This window comes from Polistes fuscatus, unplaced genomic scaffold (assembly GCF_010416935.1).
Source record: "Polistes fuscatus isolate 324 unplaced genomic scaffold, CU_Pfus_HIC Scaffold7, whole genome shotgun sequence".
NCBI classification, from domain to species: domain Eukaryota; kingdom Metazoa; phylum Arthropoda; class Insecta; order Hymenoptera; family Vespidae; genus Polistes; species Polistes fuscatus.
The window spans coordinates 4224379-4243478 of NW_025113151.1; the positions used below are offsets into that span (position 1 = coordinate 4224379).

A 19100-nucleotide genomic window follows, 5' to 3' on the forward strand; every position below is an offset into this window, starting at 1 on the left:
GATTAATCTATAATATTTGCGTGATTATCCGTAATATTCAGCAGGAAATTTGGTACCCTATATACTTACGTATATATCAAGAATAGAATCACACGCATTTGCTCATTTTACCCTGGAAGAATACTCGTACGTTTGAACAAAAACATGGAGGAGAATATATGTGGGAAAATAGAGAGAGATATTTCGAGGTAACGACCACACAAAACTAACCTCAAGGACGATAAGGACGGCGATGGAAGTAAAGCAGTGCTTATTGCTATACATACGAAAAGAACACGAAGCAACAGAGCACTTTCAACTGGGTCAATACCGAATCCCCCGTTTATTTCTTTTCTTTTCTATATGTTCTAAACTTTCTTTTATTTCACTATTCTCTTATACTGACTTATTTGTCATTTACTTTTATTTTCTTCCGGTATCTTTTTAGACGCAATCTTTACAGTCTTAACCTGAAATTTTCTGTTGACTTTATCGCTAATACATACACATATTTCGCTGAATACACACATATTTCGATAGAAATTTAACAGTTAATTGTTTTATAATATTGTAAATCAAACACGTTTAGTGATAGATCATACAGAAATAATTTCGTAAAACTAACATTCACTAAGAATTCAACAATTTCATTTGACCGTAAAAAATTGTCACGAACGATCAAACACAATAGTGATACGTTTTGAATGCTGGACTTTCAAAAAAATTAAAATTTTACTATTTTTCTAAAAAACAAATATCTCGTTCATTTTACGGAATTTATTTATCGAGATACATCGGGGTGTTATACTGGGTTGGGGAAAAATTTATTCGCATTTTCCCAGCAGATTTTCTTAAGATCGCATAAATCTAGTAATAATATTCGGATCTTGTAATGCGTGTGTGCATATTGGAAAGGTGTATCATAGAATAATTTTAATAAAAGTTGTAATATTTATTTATTCAGTCAAAAGTTACTCTTGCTTGAAAATAAGTGAAAATAAAGATATTCGATATAATTGGGAATTAGATTACAAAGACATGGAAAAATACGGCCCATATTCTATACAGAAATTGTGATACTTATGAATACGATGCAATTTCAATATGAGTGGAACGATACTGGTTTGATTGTTTTTTATATGGAAATCTTGATGTGAAATATGCTTATTTGTATGATCGACCAATCACTGAAAAAGTCGATGAAATGATGGAAAACATTGAGTATTACCAGTACGTTTGTAGTCACGATATCGATAAGAATCGTAGCAATTTTAAATCGTTTTTTAAGGGTTCATGCAAAATGTGAAAAAACTTTATTTTACATTTTATTAAAATACGATGAAACTTTTTCCCCAAGCTATTATTTCACGCCGCTAGCTCATTAACAGATATTTTATATTCTTTCTTTTCTCTTCTGTCAATATTCAACAAGTAAGATATTTGCATTGGAATAAATGGGCTCGAACTAGGTCAGAATTTAATAATTCGAATTTTTGCATTTTGCAGCTTTAATCAATTAAGTCATTTCATATAAATGTTCACAATTATCATTTTTGTAAATTTCCTTGAAATGTTCTAATATGGCTACGTTTATAAAGATAAGATATTATAATATTCATGCTTTTGAAATGAAGGTTCTATGGCAAGAATAAGTCAGAGATGAGATATAACGAAACTGTGATGGAAATGCAACAGTAGTGTAACGAAAGTGTGACGGTAGTATAACACAAGTGTGACGGAAATAAAATAAAAAAAAGAGAGAGAGAACTAGAGAGATATGATGAAAGAGAGTGAAATAGTTCAACAACAACAAGCTGAAAGTTCTTGTTTTCTATCTACGTTAGAATGAAATAGGAAAAGGAAGAAAAAGATCAAGCATAATACGTCGACAAGCTATGCAAGTTATATCGTTTGAATTGTAGTTTGTTGCGGAAATATAATACCTTTTCAAAAGAATCATTATTTTTAGTAATTTCGGTCCGCCTTTGTTTCTTGTTGCTATGTATACCGTACTAAATAATTATGACACGAATATCATTTTATCGGAGGAACTGCATAGCAATTAAATTTGGTCGTGTAATGTAAAATATTGGTGGAAGGTAATTATAATTAAATGCGTTATAAGTAATAAAAGATAAAAAATTATTTTAAAATAATCACCGTTTAGTACCCTGAAAGAGTTTAATGCAGAGAAATTATAGTCTTTATTAATATCAAATAGGTTAAACGAATTTTTATTATAAACCGATTCTAGGTTGAAACAGATCAAAGACAATTTTACAACAAATTTTTAAAAAAATTGATATATTTTTAATTAGATATTCATATCGATTACTACAAGTACGAGTTACCTTAATCGAAAAGCATTAAATATTTAATAAAATATTTATACTAAATGTATTAAGTATAATACATTTAGTATATTAAGTATTAAATAGTAAATTTAACTTCGTGGAATGACCTAAAATTTATGAACTTGTTAGAATAGAACGACCCCATTTAATCAAATTAAAAATCTTCTACAATAAAAAAAAACTGAAAAACTTACCTCATAAAATCTGGCTATATTTAATAAATTTGTTATCGAGTAAAATCAGACAGTTATGAGTCATGCAGCCAACCAACTCATTTCAATAGCACACAGAAAATTGGAAGTGGTTGTTATATCAACGAGCAATAAGCTTTTGTATACCAAAAATTTTAAAAAAGGCTACCATTGATATTGGTGGTTTACAGCATGAATCCTTATTGGCCATAGGCAAGTCATCTATTTTAACCCTATTGCATTCGCAAGCGGAATAATCCGCACACGATGACTGTCGTTTATTATCGGATTCGGAATAATCCGAACGTGACGATTTTCACTTATTGTCGAACATGAAACAAAATTCGTAGAAAAATACAGAACAAATTCTATTAGTATATCAGACGTTTCTGGCTATTGGTAATACTTAATTTATATTTCTAATCTTAAAAAAAACTTAAAAAACTTAACAACAATTTAATTTTATAACCTAATATACATTTAAGAATTAATTTAATTTTGTAAATTAATTATAATTATTTTAATTCCTGAAATTAAAAATTAAATTAATTTTATATATTAAAATAAGATGTAAGACTGATAAGAGAGAAAACTGCCAGTTAAATGTCTCTGATATCTATAGTTAATCGTACATTCATAGCTATGCTGCAAATTAGTATAATAATGATATTAACGTTTCAAATAAATTGACAAATGTGAGGGCGCTACAACAGAATTAGGTCATATTAAATGTAAAAACAGTGGAGATGTAATTTGTCAGTGGTTAGAATCTCCTGGTTCATCCAAAACTGGTGAAAAGATAATAAGGAAAGCTGCTGCGTGCATACAGCGAAATAGCATTTGTCAGTATGTTTTAAACATAGAACGAATACTATCCACCATTTCATTTTGAACAACAAAAAATAATTGTTGTTCATTAATTATTATTTCTGCTATAAAAATACGCAACTATCAGAGAAATACTTTTAATGAGATTGTTTACGAATATTAAAAATCACAGGCATAACAGTTATTATTAGCAACGTTCTTGCGAGTGACAAGTATTCAAGAACTATACATTGTATAAAAATAACAATCGTTCGATGTTTTATTATAGTCGAGGATCAGCAACATCATCGTCGGATTTGCAAGCTGAATTCAAAAGATTCTATTTTAAATCGACTTTGAACAATGGAAATGTTATGTGCAGATTTTATCAATGCTGGAATATTATGGTCGATTTCTTTTCTTCCAAAGTTTTCGTACTAATGCTGTAGATTTTACAGCTAAAGTTGTCAAAAGATTTAATCTTTTAGTTCTTTCTGAAATATGAATAAATAATGAAGAAGAAAAATTAAATATACCTACATTTTTACAGTGTCGTTAAATTAAAACATTTTAAATCTAGAATTGTAAAAGTTGCAATCTATTATAATTTTAATGATCAATTGTATAATTATTTCCAAAATGGGCAATGAACTGAATCATTATCTCGAAATGAATTAATCGTTGGTGAATTACATGTTTGTTAATGCGTTTTAGAGAATGAAAAGCCAATTCTAATAATAGGGATCGACATTTCTTCTAATTAGTGTAAATTCATAAAATTATCAATTTTATACATAAAAATTTCATTAAATATATTTTTGACAGTGCAATATATTATAAAAAGATTACGATTAATTTCTAGAGATTTTATAAAGAGATTTTAATTTAAATTTTGTATCAGAACAATCGACACTTGTAATTATATTTTTATGCGAGAAAAACTCATACATAATTTAAAAATTTTATATAATTTCACACAGGAGCAGAAGAATCATTTTAAATACTATTTAATTTAATTCAAATAAAAATTGTTTTTCTTATTTCAATTATTAAAAGCTATGTATAGAAAATGACCTAATTATTTTTCAATACTTTCAACAAGTTTTTAATATAAACAAAAATTTTGAACATAATCTTTAACTATTCTAAATCTATCTTTCTTTCTTTTTTCTTTTAAAATTCCCTGACAAAATAATTAAACACGAGAATAACAGGGAGTAACTAAAGTTGAGAAACTAAATTAAACTAAATTAAATGAATTAAGGAAATATCACTATAATCACAGGATAACATTTGATATATATAACCGGTTTAAATTCTATTAGTATAACAATGATAATATATTTGTATCGCTTCAAAGAACAACTGATTTATATTTGCATGAAATTCTATTATCCATACTTTCATGATTTAAGAAGTATCAATAATATGTCAAACTTTTGATGTTATTAAAAATTCCAATATAATTACAGGTTGATAATAAAATAAATACAAGAAGTGTATTAAATATCGATAAAATAATAATTTTTAATTAATTAATCGATCGAGTTTGTTAAACACGTTATTGAAATTTTAAGATCAATACTGAGTTGTAATTAGCGTTTCGCTAATCTAAATAAACTGGCTTAATGCATATTAACGTCTTGTTGTGAAAGTTATAGGCAAGAAAAACGATCGAGTATTAACGGAAATGATTTTCTCTTATTTTTTCTTTTGTACTTCTAAATGGTATCTCGTGATTAACGAGTTACGCTAAGATTATCATCGCTGTCTCCAAACGGTAATTACACGCGACATGATTCTTGTTAATGTATTTAGTAATGATACGTGTCCGTAATGAACTTAATTACTAACAATTTGTGATTCACATGTTATTGTATAGCCTTATCTTTATAGGTTCGTAGCATGCGATTAAAACAGTTTTTGTATAAATATGATAAGCCGACAAATTTCTATAACTCCATTCTCGACTGACTCATTGTTAAGTTATTATTAATTGCTATATAGTCACGATGCTAACCCCATGCATAATCTAGTGAGGGAGACATAATAAAGAAGGATTAGTCGGAAACAAAAGACACTACGAGTTAATGTTCAAGTTCCAATCTTTCATTGTTTTTCCTTGAAATCATAAACAAAGTAATTAACTTTCAAAAGGTATATGCAAAACTGTGATTATAAAAATTATAGTTTATATATATATATACATATAAACGGATCCAAGATTTCTTTTTTTAAGAATATCTAATAGTGTTATTTTGTGAATAATAATGCAAACTTTAAAAAAAAAAAGTAGCACTATTACAGAGGGAAATGTATTAGTTGAAAGAATTTTTTTTCGAGATCATTTTTTACGAAATTTCAAGGTTATCGATATTTCTTTTTCCGAAAAATATATACTACTTGTTTTTATAACTAATAATACACACATGCATTATTGGTCTATAGAATGCTTGCGATGGATGAAAGAAACTAATAAACAAAGAACATAACCTGTGAATGTGTGATGCGGGATCTTAATATCGAAAATCATAGGTCCTTATGGGACCACGTATAGTGCCAAAATATATAACATTTTACAGTGATATTACTCCCGAAACTTTTATCAGATACTTTGTTAAATATTAAATAATGCACGAGGTACAAAAACGATGGCTACTCTGCACATTATTCGAAATAAGCAAGAGTAATATTAGATAGAAAGTTTAGAAATCGTTGGATCTGATGATGAGGAGTTGTAGAAGGGCTAGCTCGTTACCCTGACTTCACCCCATTAGATTTTTATTTATGATGTAAACTATTATAAAAAAAATGTAGTTCATCTAAAAAAAGTGAATAGTCACTTTTAGTCACTTCTTAACACCTGTGGCTTACATAATTAGTATTCATTTCCTAAAGACAGTAGAGTTTACATTTGAATACAAGTGCGTGACTTAATATAATTTAACTTAATGCTCCGATGGCTCCGCTGCGGAGCCAAATTACACTTAAAATGCTATGTGCCGGAGTGGCCGATATGCAGAAGTACAAAAACGTGAAAAGCGTTAAAAGTTAATTATTTTTAAATGTATATATTTCGAGAATATAAATGATCGAAATGATATGATCAAGCAGACCAATTTTATTCGTTTTTATTGTCCGCGAGAATATCGCAAGAACCATGGCACTCAATTTAGAGAAACATTAATAATCTTAAGCTTTGATAAAAAAATGACCTTAAGAAACAATTCTTTCAAACATTAGATTTCTCACCTGCAATAATACGATTATTTCTTTGAAGTATTTTCATACAATTGAAAACGAGAGATTTTTCAATGATTCCATGTAACTGAAAACCCTGCATATATATGTTAATAATTAGATGTACAGTAGATCCTCCATTATATGAACAGTCACTAAAAAATATATCAATTCGAAAAATAGAGTAAAGAGGCTTAAACTTGCGAAGGAGTATACTATAAGAGACTAAAGCAAATTCAATGTTAATGGCAGTGATGAGAGGATGAGAGTATGGGGAGAAACGAAAGAAACACTGAATCCAAAACGTTTAGCATATTTACAGCTTTAGTTGAATATTTAAAGAAAATAACTTTTAAAAAGTGCTTCTGATATAAGCATTGTTAATTGTAATGAGATAACGATTCGAGACACAATGCACGGATTGTTCAGGAATTTCTACCTTATACTTGCCTTCATGTTTTACAAATCACCTTCGTAATTTTCTGATCTTAATCCCAATGTACATGTATGAAAGGAATTAGATAGTAGGACTTGCAAATCGTTAACATTAAGTATGTTAATAATAGAATTAAAAAAATTTCTGATATAAGAATGGAAAAAAATCAGGGTTGATTGTATAAAAAAAATTATTTCCACTATGCCAAAATAATTACATCACCTTATCAAACATATGGCATACCCAACTAAATTATTAATCTTTGTTAGGCATAAATAATCATTGCTATAATTTTATGCGTGTAATTAGTAAAGTGTAGCAAACCCAACATTATTAATGTGTTTTTTTACCATTATGCAGTGCAGTGTAACATAATGTAATACATTTTTGTTGCTTCTTAACGTTTAATATTTAAATTTAAAATATATAATAACGCAAAAGTGTTCTTTTTACATTATGAGAATGCAGGTAACAATTCTATCAGTGTCGTTTCTTTTATTATCTATCTGTATAAATTGTCTTTTTAGGGAAAGCATATAGTTGAACAATCAAACCTTTACATAATAGAACGAAAACTACTTCCATAGAAAGGTAACAAGAGCGAAACATATAGTAAAGGATAGCTAAAAAGAGAGAGAGAGAGAGAGAAAGAGAAAGAGAGAGAGAGAGAGAGAGAGAGAGATAACCATTCGAGGTGGTAATCCTACGCTATCCCTAACCTATACGCGAAGTTTATAAATTTTCAACGAGGGTTTTTAAGCACAGCAGAAAGCTAAGTTAATTTAAAATCACCTACTTAGAACCTAAAGTAACAAGAAAATATAGTAAAGGATAGCTAAGAAGAGAGAGAGAGAGAAAGAAGAAAGAGAGAGAGAGAGAGAGAGAGAGATAACCATTCGAGGTGGTAATCCTACGCTATCCCTAACCTATACGCGAAGTTTATAAATTTTCAACGAGGGTTGTTTCTTAAGGACACGCAGCGCTAAGGTTAATTTAAAATCCACCTAGGTTACCTACAAGTACAAGAAAATCCGATGTTAGATCAGAGATAAAAAAAAGAAAGAATCAAACAACTTACGATCGATTTCGTATTCGTACGAGGTTAGTTAAAGCGATCTGGTAAAGATAGACAAAATAAAAAGCTAACATCAGAGAGATAGCGGTAAGAGAAGAAGATACCGTTTTACCTTTCGGATAAAGAAAGACATATATATATAAAAGGAAAATAGCAAGGAGAACAAAATAAAGAAAGAAAAAAGGAGAGAAAAAGATAGAAGAAGAAGAAGCTCCAGGTCGACTGGCAACGGTTAAGGCGTATCTGGAAACTGAAGGGAGACAACACGTATAGATAGGTGGATAGATAGAAAAGAGAGAAAAAGATGAGAATAGTTGAAATTGAAAGGGCGCATGTGCCGAGTTAGATGCTCGTCAGCGCCGACGCCGACGCCGACGCCGCAGCACCAGAACAACCACCACCACCAGCACCAGTAGCCCTTTTAATTCCTCTCCGTCATCTCCCCGCTTCACAAACAACGTCGAGCGCGTCGGGACGCGTGTTTTGTGACGTACAAAGCGCGGTAGGAGTTCAGAGGATTACGAGCTCAACGAAACGTTCTAGTCTCGTTCTGACTCACCTAACTCTCTCTCTCTCTCTATCTCTATCTACCCTTAATATCTATTTCGCGTATATGTATCTATAATGCACAATATATACTTTACTAACTATAACAATTTTTCCACTCTCACTCTCTCAATTTCGTCAGTTTTATTTACTTTCTCGTGTGCTGTGATTTCGATCGGTTTTTATTAGATCGAAAAACTAGAGAGAGACAGAGAGAGAGAGAGAGCGTGTGTATGTGTGAGAGTATGAGAGAGAAAGAAACGCGTTTAATGAGACGCGATTACGACGCGGTTCTTGCTTAAAACAAGCGAAGATTTTTCGGGAGAAGAAAGTAAGGTCAGTGATACGTTTTAAACTGAACAATCATTCTTGTCGATATTATTGACGAAATTTGAATTTATTCTTGTGTGCGTAATATTTGAAAAAATTTCTCTCCTCTTTTTTTGGTACTTATCCGATACTCAATCACTGACTCGCGCACTACAATATTCGTGTTCGCTGTGTTCAATTTTGTTTCTATATTATATGTGTATCTTTTTAATTTCTTTTTTTTTCATCTAATTTAAAATTATTTGAATTCTTTGACGTTCATTGAAATTTTCTATTTTTTTTTCTTTTTGTTCGTAGTTTTCTTGCAAGAAAGATATATATTTTGACGATAAGATTATTCGAGATCTTTTGAAAATGTACTCACAATCAGTGATCGTCGGCTGTACGAAAAGAAACAAGACGACAGTAAGTGAACCAAGAATGCACCTTCGTGATCCGAATGAAGTGAAATTTAGTGATTTCCATTGGATTGGAAATTGTGATTCTCTTCTTTGAGAATAGTGAGGGGATTGTTACTTGGTTTTCCTCTTTTTCTCTTGAAATCATCGTAAAGATGTCGATCGATCGTTTTTAGTTCGTCGTATGGTGAAAAGAGTAGTAGTAGTTGGTATCGACCGAGAGGGTCGAACACGGAAATCCGAAGGTGCTTCCTTTGTTCACGATGAGCAGACGGAACAGACGGGCAAGAATCAGACACCTGTTACTATGAATTGCGAGAATTGTCCATTGACATGAGATTCAACACTATTTTTATTATCATCTCTTTTGTTACTTCCGAAGAATCCAATATTGAAGAAAATTCTGTAAATTTTTGTCCTATTTTTTTTTCGTTAACGAAATTTTACAAATTCTACAAGAATATTGTTCAAAAATTATGATAATTATTTTAACAAATTTGATAGAAATTTTGTCCAATCGTTCTTTTTTCTTGACCGATATTCGTACAATCATTGATTTCTGATGAGAAGAGAAGAATGTATTCGTTAATCAATCGCAACAAAGGATGCAATAAATATATTTGAATATATCTAACGAGTATATATGTACCATAACTTCGTCGATAAAACTTTTATTTAACGAATGAATCTTATTCAAAAGCACAAAGTCTTTTAGACATTTAATTCTAAGGATTTTTCGTTTAACCGTAAACTCGGTGTTTAAGGGCTTACTTATTCTTGATTATCTAATAATAATTATCGTATTGATTAAATAGCTTTATTAATGATAATCTTACATGTTCGTTTTATATCAGGATATATATTTACCTTTATTTTTATTTTATTCACTGAGAGAGAAAGAAAGAGAGAGAGAGAGAGAGAGAGAGAAAGACACGCCCTTTTTGACATTTATTAATAATCTTACGATTAAACTATTTCGAACGGTTTTACCAATGGTTACTAATTTTTTATTATCTATATATGTTACAACGCACACGTCCATATATATTTACGTGCATATATACGACTTCGTATACATATACGCGAGACACGAAGCAATTTTTAAAATAATTCTATTTGTATTTTATTTAAACGATTTAGTTATTTTAAGTGCATGTATTTTAGGTGTACCGAATGTATAAAAGTAATAAGCACGTTGCAAGCTATTGGATGGTAAAATATACTAATAGTAAAAGAGCACGTTATTCCTTAATCATCGATCACGAATACATAATATACGTTAATATGTAACTTTTAACGATATTAATTCATTAAACTGATAGGATAATAATTTTTATATCGTCGTAGCACTCTCTATAATATATTCCAAATAGCAAACCGTTTACTTCATATTCTCGTTCCGTGTTTTTGACGAATAAGCATCCGATAATTATAACAGTCCTTCATTTTCAGCCGAACACAATGTGCATGCAATTGCATTCGACGAGACATTGTTTTTTCTTTCTACCTTTGAAATAATATATATTTCATCGAACTGAGACATAAATAACAATCGATTTCTCGTTAATAAACGTCATCGGAAAATATGTTGATTCGTTAGAATGAACGAATCGATTTTTTAAAAATAGAACAATGTATAAACTGTTAATTTTCTCTCCCTCCCTCTCTCTCTCTCCTCCTCTCTCTCTCTCTCTCTCTCTTTCTCTCTCTTTCTCTCTCTTTCTCTTTATCTCGTTCTCTCTTCTCTTCATTTTACCGTTTATTTTATCGAGTAAAGAAAGCATCTCGAAAGGAAACATCAGAAAATTAATTCTCGTTTCACAACGTAATCGCGAAAAGCTCGCAAACGAAGGTCGATACGGATGTAGTATAAAAGGAGAAGTTCATCCCCTATCGGTCGTCGAGTGTAACAAGTGGCTCCGGGTGTTTCCAAGTCTCTATCGTACTCTTTTTCTACAGTGATCCTCCATTGTTCTGCGAATTATGGTCGCTTACGATAGTGAACGGTGATGGTTATCAAAATATTTACTTTTACCACTGCCGACAGACTTCCACTCCTCATTTCTTATTTTTTTCTATTTCTCGCTCTCTCGTTTTGACAATGGCGGCATCTTTTTGAATAGTGAACATCAATTTAATAAAGTAAATAACGGAATATAGACAAAAATACAAGCTAGATAGTTTATTTAGGCCCTAACATAACTTTCGAAAACGAGAAAAAGATTTACTTTAAAATTTTTTGTTTTGTTTTGAATAAACAATAACAGTAATTTAAATTTTGTATAAAAATAATTCTTCCACTTATTTTAACACTATTTCTAGCACGGTTTTGTATATAAATATTTCAACCAAAAGATGTCTTTTGACACCTTCTGTAGAAATAGGGTTAAAGTACAAAAAATTAAGTTTTATTTGCATTTTTTGAATAAAAATACGTAATATTGATTCTGCTGTAGTATGATTCTTTTGAAAGCAAAAATTTTCAGAATCAGTTGAACCTAGAATTAAAAATAATAAAAATGTTCTAAAAATGTTTAAATTTTATTTAAAAAATACGTAGTGGTTTCATATGAAATATCATTATTAATTAAAATCGTAAACGTTTAAATTAAAGTGTGATTTTTCATTTAAAAGTTTGCTACGCAAATATTCGTAAAGAACAAAAGATTTTATAATTTTGCAAATCCATTGATTTTATCAAAGTTTAAAACGGTGTCATGCTTTATATTTTAACGACCAAGTTAGTCAGTAATTACATAAATGATCGAGTAGCGAATGTATTATTTTCTTATTCGTCTCTCTATTCCTATTTTCCACGTAAATCTGCCAGGGAAATAGATTTAAAAATACCCCAACGGGTTAGCCATATCGAATCGTACCAATTTCCTTCTCTATCTAACTGATCGATATCCGAGTCTTCGTATTAGAACAGAAATCTTAATTCTTTCACGAATCATATCGGTCATAGTATCATCTTGCACCTTTTTTATAACTCGTACAATAATGTAAATTGTGAACAGTTAGATTACTATATAATATTATCATTGAAATTATAAATTAATAATTCAAATTAAAAATTAATTTCAACTTGTAAGAAATGAAATGTTAGAAAATGTCAAAGAAAGAAATAAATGTTCTCCTGGGATGAATAAGAAAAAGATTGTTCTGCGAAATACAATCTCATTTGAATATCTACATATATGTACTACTCGTTTTATATCGTCCTTTCACATTGGGTGTTTTATGTTTGATAAATTCTGTTACTTTTTACACAGGATATTCTTGTGAACGTTCGTTATATCCTGTACGTCATAAAATATAAATATTGCACTCTGATAGAAACAGAGGGTGTGTCTTGATTTGGGCGTGGGTTTCTTAGATCACTTTGTTTGTGTGACACAGGGGGATGTTAAAGTACAGGTCACTTCCGTTTCATTCTTCTGTTATCGAACTTATTTCCTTTCCTATGTAGGAAATTTAACTTTCCCTAACTACATTATGTTAAATTCATTACATTATCGTGATATATACAGGGTGTCGTAGTTTTTTCTCGCTAAACGTTATCAATATATTTTACAAGCAAAAATAACACAAAATATCATATAAACATAAGCTTTTAAATGCTTTATTAAAACGTTGTAAACAAAAATATAAAATGATGATTATCTAGTGTTGATTGTTACTATCACACGGTATATTTTACCGTTATATCTGTTTCAACAATTAATGCGAATTATACGATAAAAATCTAGGATTCTTTAATTGTATGTAGCCTATGCAATATTCAGTTTCGTCTAATACAATTAATGAACTGATTGAATATGTCCGAAACGCGTATTATAAATTAAACGGAGAAATGCTTGATAATATATATGTAATATTACAAACGTGTATGAAATTAAAATAAATCAGTTGAATTAAACAATGTATAAGGGGGATTATAGTTTTAAAATTTATTTAAATATATTCGTGATGAATAATCTGACAACCTAACACTTCTAATCAATTAGGGATTATTTCTTCTCTTTTCTCATCATTTTTTTAGCTACGATTTTTTTGCACACTTTTTCCTTTCTCTTGTTCTAATTTATATCAATTATTAATTCTAATATAGTAATTATAACTCACAATTAGTTTTAGGTCACATCTCATATAGTCACAGTGTAGCTACTGGTACAAACGACATAGTACCTAACAATGTAATCTAAGATATGTATATCAAATAACGAGTACTGTAACAAGTGCTCACAATCACAGTTAGTAGTTTACTATCCATAACTTTTGAGATTGTGCTTACAGCATTAACACTAGAACTATACAAATTAAGTTAGTCGAATTTACTAATTCAAGTAAAGCTAGTTTATATTATTTATATATTTTTTTTTAATATAAATATGTTTAATTGTAGGTATATTTTTAACAATATTTTGTTAAATCGGAATTGACATTGAATAGATACTTAAAAAACTAATAAAATAAGTTTGTATTTAATATTATTTATTTATTTTAATTTCAATTAAATTTATATACCAGTCAAAAATATTAGTTCAAATGAAGTGAGTCTCTATTATTAATTTTTTTTTACAGTATAAATATTTATAATATTAATTATGCATTTTTATAACAATATTTTTAAGTTGACATTAAATAGAATTTAAAAAATATGTTAATGAACATTTATTTATATTTTCTTTTTAATTTTCTTTCAAATATATTATGTAGTAAATTTAGTTCCTGCGTTGTAGGTGTGGTTGCCATTTTTTACTGTTATGAATTTTTCTCATTCCATGCAAACGTTTTGAAACAGTTATTGAAGTAACACTTTCAAAAACTCTAAAATCGTTTGAACTAAATTTTCATTGAGTAATTTTTGCAATTCAAAATTTTTTAATTTTTTCAACTATCCGAGACGTTCTTTATTTTTCACGTCAAAATTACACTTTTAAAAGCGTTTAAACAGAATATTAAGAAATCCAACCCATTAAGACTGAATCCCATTCAATAATGTATATGATACCGCTAAAGCTCGAAAGTCGTTAATGTACACATTACCTAGTTAATCTACAGATTAATTGATTTGTTCCACTAACGTGCGGAACAAGAGTTTTCCGCATTTTACCTAGGTAATGTACACATTAAAGTAAGTGTGCTAGTCGCAAAACCAATTACTACTTAATTAAAAAGAAAAAACAATCTTTAGATTGCATTAATAATTAAGCATAATTTTTGTTAATGTTAATGAGGATATAATCGTATTTATTTCTTCTGTATAAATCACAAACACACGCACACACTTATCATACAAACAATACAAAATTTTCGTCGCTTATATATACTCATTTTCCCCTCCATCATCTTTTGTTATTTCCTCGCATTTTTAATCGAAGTTTACCGACCATTCCCGATCATATAAATTCGAGATTCTTCCTTACTTCCGGATCGAGAATATTCGGGAGGTTTCGTAGGACGCCACATCAGGCGATTATCTCAAGCAACGTCGCCCGCGACATGCAAACCACTCGTACGCAACAAAAGAGTCATATTTAGTTTCCTAGCAACCTTTTCTTACACATACAAACACTATTCACTCTCTCATTTGACAAAATAAATTCAATATTTCACTAATTTATCATATGTTTTGCAAATTCATTTCATTAATTGTAATAATATTTTAAACCGTTTGAGATTCTTCTATTATAATTTTTTAATTGATTGATGATTAATTATATCAATTAATTTATTAATTGTTTGATTGTATTAATTTGATTAAATGAATAATTAGCAGATTACCTAGACACTAGATACATTTCAAAAGACGCTCGATTTTACAGTCGAAACTTACTAGCATTGAAACTGGTTCCTTGTATCATAGTAGCAAATAGCAGAAGTTAAATTTATCACGGTAATATTAGGGGGACCGGAAAGTAATGTCGTTTTCTTACGCTAAATACAAACACATACATTTTTAACGAGTCTTTATTTTTAATCAATGATGTATTCCCCATCATTGTCAATAACCTTTTGCCATCTAGTGAGTAAATTTTCAATCCCTGATCGATAAAAATTAATTGGTTTTTCGGCAAAATATCTAGAGATGGCATTTTGGATATCATCCAAATTTGCAAATGTTTTGCCACTTAAAAAGTGTTGCAGCGCTCGGAATAAGTGGAAATCCGATGGTGCAACATCGGGCGAATATGGTGGATGAGGCAGCACCTCCCACCCCAATTCATTAATTTTTTCTAGAGTTCGCCTTGCGCAGTGCGGTCTTGCATTGTCATGTTGGAGAATGACGCCTTTTCGGTTGAAAATCGCTGGCCACTTTTCAATTAAAGATTGATTGACTCGCTGCAATTGTTCGCTGTAGAGGTCTGCAGTAACAGTTTGTCCAGGTTTCAGTAATTCAAAATGAACAATGCCGCGAATACTCCACCAAACACAAAAAAGCGCTTTTTTGGGGTGTAAACCTGGCTTAGCAGTACTCCGAGGGATTTCATTTGGAGAGAGCCACTGCCTTTTGCGTTTTGGGTTATCATACAGGACCCATTTCTTATCTCCTGTGATCAAGCGATCAAAAAACGCTTCTGTGTTGTGTCGTTGAAGCAATAAGTTGCATGTGATTGATCGGTTAGCCTTATTCTGTTCGGACAGATTATGCGGGACCCAAACACCTGCTCTGCTTACTTTCCCAATCTGCTTCAAATGTTCTTGGATGGTCGACCAAGGTTGGTTGAGACTGTTTGACAATTCCTCGATCGTCTGACACGGATTTGCTTCCACTTCCGCCCTTAACACGTCGTTGTCTAACGCTGATGGTCTTCCTGATCGATACGAGTCGGAAAGATCAAAATTACCCGATTTGAACTTGGAAAACCACCTTTGGCATTTACGAATGTCCAGTGCATTTGGATAAACATCGCAAATGTTTTTGGTAGCAACTGTTGCGTTATTTCCCTTGCGAAACTCAAAGAGCATGCAATGCCGGATGTGTACCTCTTCTGGTATTTGGCTGGCCATTTTACCCAAAATTACAAAAAAAAATTGTAATTCAATTGTCTATAAGTAAAGAAATCACTATAACCTCACAATGTCTTTGGTACGCCTCTGAACCAAACAATGAGCTGACAAATGACAATCAAGTATTGGCATGCGCAGAAACGACATTACTTTCCGGTCCCCCTAATATACGCCTATCTTTTCATTTACGCGGCCCTTTTTATACACGAATTTCTTTTTACTCAAAAAATTATATCTTCTAACGTACTAGATCGTTTTTAATTTTTATCTGCTACGCTCGAAAGTTTCGTCGCGAAGGCAATTGTCAGCTCTTAGTTAATTTACTAAGCCAATGAGCCTGGTGGGCGTCAGTATGACTATCCAATGAGGAAATAAGTTCGCATATCCTGAAAACTGATTCGTTGTGGAAAGGAAGTAACTGGTCAAGGAAGTGGGGACAGAAATAGGTTTATAAAAAGGATCAGGGAGCAAAGCGAGTCACTTTCGTTTGTCTTGTTGAATCTTGCACTTCTGTTTTTCGTTAATAAGTATATATCTGCTTTATTGTAAAGTCAGTGAATTTTTCTTTAAAATTGATTGTTATCGTGAAAAAATAAATTTGAAGATAATCGAATTGGAGAGAATATATTTTAGTAAAGTTAGTTATTTCTGCCCGCGACTAGTATTATTTTATCAGTGTTGATCGAAGGTGTGCCAGAATTCCAATTCTACGAGCTACTACAGAAAAGGTAAGAATCTTATTTTAATTCTGAACATATTATGTACGCAGCTCTGTTCTTTCAGGAACCGCATATTTTTTGGTGCTATTTTATGTTTAATAACAATTCAAAATCAATTGAAAATTATCGCAATTATCAATAATAGTAAGTTCATTTTCGTTTATAGTATTATTTAGTGCATCCAATAAATTATCAATCAAAAATTCACCTTGACTTTCATTTTCATTTGTTCTATGTACGTCATTTTGCAACTATTTTATATAATAATAATTCATATTTTAAATTATCATAAAAAAGACTGAAAATATAATTGATTTTTAAAAAGCTGTTTTCTTTGCAAATAAAAACGATTTTTAAAAAGCTATTTTCTTTACAAATAAAAACGATTTTTCAAAAAACAAGATACTTTACAACTTTATAAGGTATGATAAAGAGTTACCGATGTAATATCTATAATAATCGATTGATTTTTATGCTCTCGGAATGTCGACATTAATTTTTTTTCGCTAATCATTTGTTAGGAGAATATACGAGACTTCCTTACCATGGTAACGTAACAAGAAAATTTATTTTTAATTCTTGAAATAATGAGTCGATAAAACATGACGACGAGTTATACGCAATATGTTAACATTGTGTTAAGGGGTTATACGCAGTTGCGTAGCTCAAAAAAGACGTCTTTTCATGAATTTTTTTATAGAAAAAGTTTTAACTCGTAAATTATAAGTGATGGTAATTCAAATAGAGCCTACTTTTAAGAATACAATAGCGCGTCGATCATGTAAAAATATTAATGTGCACCGCTCCTGTAGATGATTTCCTAAACGTCCTCTAAAAAAAGGTGCTTGGCAGTGATCTTCATTTCGGCGGTTTTAATTAACCGAAATAAAAAAAAATAGTGGATTCTTTTAAAGGATAGATTAATGCAGGTATTAACGAGAGGAATATTAAAAATTTTGATTTTTGACAAAATGGCGTCTATTTGAAAAAAATGTTTCGTTTTTGACTGAAATTTTTGCTCTAAATTATAAAAAAAAAATAGTAATAATTTTTTAAAATCTTATTCCTCCCGTCAATACCTGAGGAATATATCTAAGAATATTAAGTAAAAATATAAGACAAATCGATTGAGTTATTTTGAGAAATCGAGATCACCGACTTTGAAAATATCGTTTTGAGAAAAACGCGTTTAAAGTTTCAAAGAAACGTTTACACATAGTTAAAAATTTTTGTTTGCAGCTTACATAAAGTGAAGAATATTTGCCGGATTAATTTGAAATTTTCAGAGAATATACTTAAATATATGTACATTCCGAAAATGCAAAAAAAATCGATTTTTTGAAAATTTTAACTGCGTATAACCCCTTAAAATTCTAACAGATTTTCAACTTTAACTACCTTCTCCCTCTATCGTCATTTCTTTTCGGCGGCTTTCTTTAATCTTCCCCTTTTTTTGATATCCCTACTCTGCTCCATCGCAGATGACAATCGATGTTTTATGGCGCTTTATTTTCGGTTACGTACGCGGTAAGTATACACACAACTTTTTCATACACTCATAATTATAATAATACTATTCAACGCGACAAAAGAAAGAACATTTCCTGTAGCATTACTTTCAATCTTTAGTTATTCTAAAAATATCTATATGCGCACTTTCCAATAGCGATTATTCTCTGTTATATACGTCTTCAATTTCTTTTTCATTTCTTTTATTTTTTTTTCTCTTCTCTTTTTCTTTTTTCTTTTGTTGTTTTCTATATTATATACATTCACACGAGACACGAAATACTGCTTCCTGTTCATTTCTGGATTTCTTTTATCCTTACAATTTTTTAGATTATTTCTTGATCACTCTTTGTCATATTTTTATACGCAGTCAGATATATTTACAATAGTTCCGATTTTGTCACCGAATTAAATTTACTTTGGTTTTTAGAATTATCATTATTTTATCTATAAACCTATGTGTGATGAGGTAGTAAAGTAAGCCCACTGTGACGGACGA

General features: G+C 30.3%; 2 protein-coding genes across 4 annotated transcripts in view; one reads left to right on the top strand and one right to left on the bottom strand.

Annotated features, from left to right (window-relative positions):
- The first annotated feature begins 8510 nt into the window (after positions 1-8510).
- Positions 8511-19100, top strand: part of LOC122524393 (chondroadherin-like protein) — a 132681-nt gene continuing 122091 nt past the window's right edge. Inside the window, exon 1 of one of the 3 annotated variants that reach the window (XM_043646672.1) lies at positions 8511-8959. The gene's annotated coding sequence lies outside the window, so the exon portion shown is untranslated. Of the gene's footprint in view, positions 8965-17035; positions 17102-19100 lie in introns of those variants that run through there. The other 2 variants (XM_043646659.1, XM_043646663.1) reach the window with 2 other exon arrangements.
- LOC122524241 (histone-lysine N-methyltransferase SETMAR-like) lies at positions 15339-16373 on the bottom strand. The gene has a single exon (XM_043646389.1). The coding sequence runs from the start codon at positions 16371-16373 to the stop codon at positions 15339-15341; it is 1035 nt and encodes a 344-aa protein (XP_043502324.1).